This window comes from Meleagris gallopavo, chromosome 10 (assembly GCF_905368555.1).
Source record: "Meleagris gallopavo chromosome 10, MGAL_WU_HG_1.1, whole genome shotgun sequence".
Taxonomy (NCBI): domain Eukaryota; kingdom Metazoa; phylum Chordata; class Aves; order Galliformes; family Phasianidae; genus Meleagris; species Meleagris gallopavo.
Window position 1 is genome coordinate 1,907,232 of NC_139413.1, and position 8,765 is coordinate 1,915,996.

The following is an 8,765-nucleotide window of genomic DNA, read 5'->3' on the forward strand; positions in this document are numbered from 1 at the left end:
GTTTTTTTCTGTTGGTTGGTCTAGCCATTTGGATTTCTCCATACCTGCTACTGTCAACATGCTGAAAACTTTTAGAAAGCTTCAGTTGGGCTTTGATTTAGCATATACAACTATATCTGTGTAGAGTAGCCAGCTGTCTCTTAGGATCTAGACCATGTCTAGATGATCTCCTTATTGTAATTTTTATTTTGTTGTCAACTTTCCTTTATCATTTCACCTAGCACTTTTTCCTCTCATGTGCACAATATATTTTCTTTATATAGTGCTCTTTTACTTCCAGATCACTGCTACACACAATCTTCTTGTCAGTACTGAAGCATTTCATTTTAATGTTATAGCATGGAATGGGAACAAAGTGTTTCAAGGGAATATGTCTTTTTGAACATGTGACATTTAAATGATATTTAAGTGTCTTGTTTTTGTCTTAATTATTCTAATTTCGTAATTGCTTTTATGAAGCTGAATGTTAAAAAGACATTTTAATCATAGAATCACAGAAACCTTTGTAGATTGGAGAAGACCTCCAAGATCATCTAGTCCAATGGTGCATCTACCACCTTTTTTCCACTAAACCATGTCTAAAGTTTCTTGAACACCTCCAGGGATGGTGAGTCAACTACTTTCTGGGCAGCCTGTTCCAGGGCCTGATCACTGTTTCAGAGAACAAATTCTTCCTAACATCCAACTTGGCACACACCTGGTGCAACTTGAGGCCGTTACCTCTTGTTCTATTGCTTGTTATGTCAGAGAAGAGGCTGACTCCCGTGGTAGTTGTAGAGAGTGAAAAGGTATCTGCTGAGCCTCCTTTTCTCCAGACTAAATAATCCCAGGTCCCTCTGCCACTCCTCTTATGAGTTGTGCTCCAGACTCCTTACTAACTTTGTTGCCTGTCTCTGAACACGCACCAGGGCCTTGTGTCTTTCTTGTAGTGAGGGACCCAAACCTGAACACAGTACTAGAGGTGCAGCCTCACCAGAGCTGATTATGGAAGAGCAATCACCTCCCTAGTCCTGCTGCTATTTCTGATACAAGCCAGGAAGCCATTGGCCTTCTTGATTACCTGAGAACACTGCTGGCTCATGTTCAGCCTACTATTGACCAACATCCCCACTCATTTTTTTCCATACAATCCTCCAGCTTCTCTGCCCACAGCATTGCCTGGTGTTGTTGTGGCAAAAGAGTAGGACCTGACACTTGATGTGTTGAACTTCATCCCACTGGCCTCAGCCCATTAATCCAGCCTGTACAGATCCCTATGTAGGACCATCCCACTCCCAGGCAGATCGGTATTTCCTCCCAACTTGGTATCATCTGCAATTTTACTGAGGGTGCACTCAAATAGATCATCAGATCATCAATAAAGATATTGAACAGGATAGGCCCCACTACCAACCCCTGGGGATCACCACTCATGACTGGTTGCCAGCTGGATTTCAGTCCATTCACCACCACTCTTTTGGTCTAGTGCTCCAGCTAGCTCTTTATCCAAAAAAGAGATTCCAAGCCACAGGCTTCCAGCTTCTGCAAAAGAATACTGTGGGAGGCAATATCAAAGGCTTTGCTGAAGTCGAGGCAGATTACATCAACAGCCTTTCCCTCATCCACCAGGTGGGTCATTTGATCATAGAAGGAGATCAGGTTGGTAAAACAGGACCTACCTTTCATGAACATATGCTGGCTGTGTCTGATTCCCTGGTTGAACCGCTATCACGGGTTATCCTTAGAAATAAGTCCGTGATGGGGGGGCACAGATCCCGGGAAGAAGAAAAAAAAAAGAAAAAATAGGGGGTATGAACGGTTTGCCGCGACCCGGCCGGCCCCGGGCCACGTGCGCTCCGGGAGAGGGGGAAGGGCAGAGAGCTAGGCGGTAGTTTAACAAAGAGAAAACACAACGGCAACGATCTGAGGAGGGTAATTTACTGAATCTAACTAAATCAAACAAAACGAGAGAGACAAGAGTATCAAAAACGAGAGTCAAACCATAACAGTGCGAGGGAAAGCACGTGCTTTCTCCGCGGCGAGCTGAGACGGCTGAGCCGGGCCAGACGGGGAGAGAGGCAGCCGCTCCGCGTCCTGTCCGCAGCTCCCCCACTTCCTCTTCCCGCCAAGTCCTCCGGGGATGCCGCCCCTTCCCCTCCCAATCAGAATACTCAAGGAGTCCACAGCAGTAACTGGAACCGGAAAATTAACTCGTTAACTCCACATGATGTTCTGATGTGGAATACTGACAACAAAAATATCACGAAACCACAACAACTGCACGTGCCCCATCCCTGGAGGCATTCAAGGCCTGGCTGGATGTAGCTCTGGGCAGCCTGGTCTGCTGGTTGGTGACCCTGCACATAGTGGGGGTGTTGAAACTCAGTGATCCTCGTCATCCTTTTCAGCCCTGGCCATTCTATGATTCTATGCCATGTGATCTCCCTCAAGATGATCTGTTCCATAACTTTATCTGGCAAAGAGGTCACAAGCCTGTAGCTTCCTGGATGCTCCTTCTAGTAGATGGGAATCACATCAGCATCCTCCAACAACCTGGGATGCTTTTTGTTGACCAGGAATGCTGGTCTTGTATTCAAATTGATTATTATCTACTGAACATATTTATATTTCCACGGAGAACAGTTGGATATGGTCTTTCTCCTTTTTCTTTATTAAATTTCACAGAATCACAAAATCACAGAATTACAGATTTGTAGGGGTTGGAAGGGTTTTCTCTAGGCTAGAGGGAGCCATCAAAGGAGCCTGCATCCACTCTTCCATTTGTACTGGGGCATATACCAGTCACACTAGTGAATAAAGGGCTGATTTGTTTTATTCCTAAAAGTGCAGAAGTCTTTGAGCACGAAGAATGGGAAAGATGAGGGGTACCTCAAGGGTAACCCAAGGAGCCTGCTGCTTGGCCCAAGGAGCCACATCCTAGGAGCCATCCTAGAAACTGAACCGGTTGAAGCTGCACTACTTCCTCAAACTACACGTGGGTCAGAAGTACACAGCGAGGATGGCACAGCTCTTGTCCCTGTGCCACCACGGCATCCACCCACCCACGGAGGACAGGCAGGCAGAGGGACCAGGCGCTTTGCGTTGCTCCAGCTGCACACCTGCACGCCCCGTGCTCCCATCATTCCGTGGACCAGGCTTGCTTCGCACATTGCCTGCTTCGCGTTTGGCACCTTTGCCAAAACCCACGGGCAGGGATGGGGGAAATGAAGGCTCCCTGAAGGCACCCCCCACTTTTGGGCGTAGGAAGAGTAACCTTCAGTCAGACTGAAGAAACAGGACGGGACAAGGGATAAGCATTCTAAACATTTATTTTTTAAACGACTCTACACTATCTACGTGGCACTACTCCCGTCTGCAGTGCTTCCTGGAGCGCAAGTTGTAGACACGTGCAACTCCATCACCTGCAGCTCCGCAATCGGGTCCCAGCCCCGGTGGAAAAGGACCGCTTGGGACTGGACGTGCGCTGTGATCTGCAGCAGCAGGAGCAGCAGGAGCGGCACTGCAGCTGCTGACAGGGAGCTCACTGCCCGCCCACGCAGCAGCGCCTGACTGCATCTCTGACTGCAGGCTGCTGCTCTGCTGGCCCTCCTTCCAAGCCAGGGCCTGCGAGGAGGCAGCTGGTCTTCTCCTTCTAGCACCAACACTCCGCTTGAATCTTCTCTGGCACTGGAGATGATCTCTCTTGAAATAGGGGTGATAGTAGCAGAGTAACTGCAAAATGCAGAGAGGAAGAGTTAGTCAGCACCATTTCAAGATCGGGAAAACAAAGATACAAGACATAAGAATTGAAATCTCAAGAGACTGTCGGAGTGGACTCTCAGGGGCCATTTCCACATGAAAGAATTCAGTTCCACACCTTTGTTTCATACTCACAGCCATGTCACATGCTATTCTGTCACACTGCCTGTCTGCTGCCATCTCTCATGGGCCAACGCCAAAGAGGAGGCACTGCGTTCAGAGCAGCCCTTCTAACAACCACCCTTGCTTGCATTTCTCTCATTTGCCAGCCGCAGAGTAATGTAGGATTCTCAGAAGCACAAGTACCCAAGTATCACCAGCTGTCAGCCAGCTCTCTTTGGACTGACTGGCCACCAGTGCCACTGTGCCAAGAGCTGTCTCACAGGTAGAGGGGCTACGTACCTCGCTAGGAGTAGAGATTGATACTCCCTCTGCTAGGAACCGAGCACAGGAGGCAGATGTTGGCAAATCTGCATCCACGATGTAGAAGCCATGGTGATGAAGGAGACGAACAAAATCTTTCATGTTGCCAACATCAAAAACTCCTCCTCTGGCCAGTACTTCTGTTGTGAAGAATGGCTCCTCAATCACAATGAAGTCTCCGTCATCGCCCCACCAAATGGACTGGAAGCCATCACTCTCAACAACTTTCCGGAGATGGTTGAGAAAGGAGCAGGATGACATGTCGTGGGCTTTGCCGGAGCATTTCTCAGAGGGACCACAGCATCTTCTTTTGGCACAGACTTCCCCAGGAGAAAATGGAGAAGTCTTCTCCTCTTGGAGAGGTCCAAGGGCAGCATCCGCAGCTGCTCTTTTACCACGGAGTCGGTGGGCAGCAGATGCCGAGACTGCCGACTGGGTGTTTGGAAGAGAAACACCCGATGTTTCTAAGGAAGGTGTCTCCATTGGAATGGTGAATTTTTCACCTGGGCAGAAATTCCTGTCCACGACGGTTCCCGCAGCCAACAAGGCTTGTCCTGCCAGCAGCAGCAGGAAGCGCAATGGCACCCGTGCTGCGGACAGTGGGACCTTCACAAACGTCACCATGGGGACGTTCCACTGCGTCACAGCCGCATCACAGGGCAGAGGACGTTTGCTGGCAAAATGGGGCAGCCAGGTACATGTTATTCAAGGAAATGTCACATGCCATTCTGCCACACTGCCCATCTGCTGCCACCTCTCATGGACATGATGTTCAGAGCAGCCCTTGTAACTACCACCATTATATAAGAACCAACCATCTCTGGAGACCAATTATTTACTCTTAAAATACATTCCTCATCGGGATCTTTCATCTCTGAACTTTGACATCAATGAATTATTATCTGTTCATATAACCTTGTTCCATATGCTGCTTTGGTACTATTTCTGACCATTTCTGTAACTTCTTGGGTTCATCTCTGGGGTTCAGGACTCTTTCTTTTGCAGTGTTCTCAGCTTGATTAGTAGTATTTTCCTTTCTTCTCCTAAGACTGCCAATGGAAATGTTAAAAATGTTTTTAAGTAATATATATTTCGCTAATAAAAATGCTGCCTACTGAAGAATAGTCTCAGATGTGCAACTCAGTTGTTATTCCTTGGCGTTTATAAGCTCTTTTTTAGTTTACTTAACAGTATTGTTAAGTCAAATTAATTTTAATACATAATAAACTTTTTGATATGAGTAACATTAAGTTATAATCTTACTTCTCTGAAATTACTTTAAAAAAATCCTTTAAAATGCTGTGCACAGGGCACTGAAATACAGATTAGTGTTAGACATCTTTTTTCCTAGACACTCCTAGAGCTACCCAAGAAACCTAATAATTTTCTCTTCTTTAGAGTACTGCACATTGAAGAGTAAGAAACTACTTCTAGTTATTTTTTCCTTTGTCATCTTTCCCTCTTCTGTCAAACTTTTTTTTTGTTTGTTTGTTTTGCGCTAGCAAAGAAGATGTTTCATAGTTCTTGGGAAATGTACCATGGAAGACAAATTCAACAAACTGATAGACTATGCATCACATTTTTAACCATATTTCTTTGAAATCCACTCCAGGAAATGATTTTCTGGCTATATAGAATATTTACTCCAAATAGCTTATAACAAGTTTACAGGAATATACATCATCCACAATCAGTAAAATTGTGGCTAATGTTCCTTGTTCAAGGAACCATATATGATGCAAAGTAATATTTGTCTCCAAAACTTGGGATTCTATGAAGTGCAATAATATTTGCAAAACGATTCCAAAATTCAGAAAAAAACAATATTCTATAGAATCACAGAATCATAGAATGGCCTGGGTTGCAAAGGAGCACAATACTCATCCAGTTCCAACCCCCTGCTGTGTGCAGGTCGCCAACCAGCAGCCCAGGCTGCCCAGAGCCACATCCAGCCTGGCCTTGAATGCCTGCAGGGATGAGGCATCCACAGCCTCCTTGGGCAGCCTGTTCCAGTGCATCACCATCCTCTGGGTGAAAAACTTCCTCCTAATATCTAACATAAACCTCCTCTGTCTCAGTTTAAAACCATTCCTCCTTCTTCTATCTCTGTCACCCTTATAAATGGTATACACTATATACAGTATATGCTCTATACAATAGTTACATCCATGGTTTTCTTCTTTTTCTTTTTCTTTTTTCCTTTTTCTTTTTTCCATTTTTTTCCTAAAGCTCTTTTTACTTAAAGAAAGGAAAAAAAAGAAATTTGTATCACTGTAATTTCATACTTAGAAAAATACTGTTACAAAGCCTTATTAAAATTGATTATAATCCTTAGTTACTGATTCTTCACCTGATAACACTGCAGAAGTGTATTTAATAACTGCCTCTTGAGTTATGTTAGTCTTGAGAAATGTTCTCCATGGCATTAAACAAATATAGGCAAGTAAAAAGTACATTTAATGCAATTTGTAAAATTTATGTTCAACAATTAATGATGGTGAATTTGGCAATAATATCATCAATTATATTGTTTAAATATTCAGCCTGGAACTGTTAATTCATACCATTCAAATCATTCAGGTTAAGGGAATTGTTTCTTCTCCTCTCATTGGTGTTGGGGCTGTATCTGAAGATATGCTCTATTTTTGAGTCTCTTTTTTTTTTTTTTTGTTATGAAATGCACAGGAGGATTCTGCCCCATATTTGGTTTTTCATATCTTTTTTACAGTATTCATGATGTACTCACACAGAAGCCAATTATCAGCGTCTGTAATCCCTTCTATTAGTTACTTCTATCATTATTGCCCAGGAATTAAGAGTTTTAGAGTAAAAATCCATCTTCACATTTTCTGCATGTACCAGCTTTAGATGGCCTTTGTCTTCTGTCTCTTGTGCTTTGCAGATGCTATTAAGGACTTAGCATTTTCGGAGGTTAAACTGAATGCTATTGCTGAACTTTTTTCCTTAGCAAAGTCAGACACAGTTCAAGCTCTCCCACCAGTAATCCAGTCTACTACCTCAGCCGTCAGCAGAACAGCTCCTAGCAAGTTGGAGAGTGTGTTTTTCAGGAGGAAGAACTTTTTTACTGTGAGTGACAGAGCACAGGAACAGGTTGCCCAAAGAACATTGCGGAATCTCCTTCTCTGCATCTATTAAAGACCCATCTGGATGTTTTCCTGAGCAACCCACTGTAGCGAACCTGATTTAGCAGGGAGTTGGACTAGGTGATGAATGGACAACACCTACAATTTTGTGATTCTGTTGAAAAGGGGGAAATAATGTGTCCTGTTATGCTCTTTTAATACTTAGGATTTTTTTTCTACTTAGAAGTCGTCCAAATGAAATTCTCTTCAGCTATATGTTTCCTCTTGAGGTTGACGAGATATGAAATCAAATGTTAATGTACAAGTAATTACTGCAAAATTACATGTTTACACTGATGGATTATTGTTCATTAGCACACTCTAAGTACACATCCTCATCAATCACTGCATGCTCATCACTTTTGCAAGTGCTCTGCTGATTCTCAAATCTATTGCTTATCAGAGCAAATCATCGTATTTATGGCATGCTTATACTCCTGTGCTTCAAGGCTTACCAGATGGTTTCCTGCCAGACCAAGATTTTGGAGTTTTGTTTCACTTGTGAAATTGCAGACTTGAAATTTATATCAAATTCTCACAGCACCTTGATAGGTTTTTTGGGGCACAATATAAATTGTGATTTGTTTTGGACAGTTCATTCTAAAGGATAAGCATTCTATTCAAACTTTCTTAAATGGAAATGAAAAAAAGAACATCTATTTCAAATCATATGTTTTAAAGAACCTTTTTTTTTTTTCTTTTTTCTTTTCTTTATTTATTTCTGTGCTGGTTGCATCTGCCTACTCCCATGATTTCATTACTCAAATAGCTGTTGAACTGTACCCTCTTTGGGGCACAATATAAATTGTGATTTGTTTTGGACAGTTCATTCTTAAGGATAAGCATTCTATTCAAACTTTCTTAAATGGAAATGAAAAAAAGAACATCTATTTCAAATCATATGTTTTAAGGAACCTCTTTTTTTTTTTTTTCTTTTTTCTTTTCTGTATTTATTTCTGTGCTGGTTGCATCTGCCTACTCCCATGATTTCATTACTCAAATAGCTGTTGAACTGTACCCTCACATGCAGGGTATTTTAAAATATTGAGTGATTTGTTGACTCTATGCAGACTGATGAAAAGACTAAAGGATTCGAGGAAGGCATGTGCTAGTCAACAGGAAAACTAACTTTGTTATACTGACAGATAAGTCAGGAATGCTGAAGTGATGTCTGAACTGGGTTTCTATCAAGTTTAATTTAAGCAGGCAGTTAAAGATATTTGTGAATATTGTAGTTAACAATTGTCAAACTCTCTATCTATCTTAAAAATAATCTCTGTTCTGATGCAAAAATGACCTAATTTTCTCACAACTCATATACATATAAACATACACGTGTGTGAATATGCATACAAACATTTGTATTTGTATTTTTATTATTTTTAATTTACTATGCTGATTTTTATTATTTTTATACATATTTTTATGTATCTCCCCATCCATAATGTCTCTTTTGCACTG

The 8,765-nt window shown here is 42.5% G+C and overlaps 1 protein-coding gene across 1 annotated transcript; it reads right to left on the reverse strand.

Moving 5' to 3' along the window:
- Positions 1 to 3,342: 3,342 nt before the first annotated feature.
- On the reverse strand, positions 3,343 to 4,644 carry LOC109369126 (uncharacterized). Its single transcript, XM_019618347.2, has 2 exons — positions 4,141 to 4,644; positions 3,343 to 3,711 (listed from the first exon to the last, which is right to left on the reverse strand). Exons 1-2 carry the CDS (start codon positions 4,642 to 4,644, stop codon positions 3,343 to 3,345), a joined length of 873 nt encoding a protein of 290 aa, XP_019473892.2.
- Between the last annotated feature and the right edge of the window lie 4,121 nt (positions 4,645 to 8,765).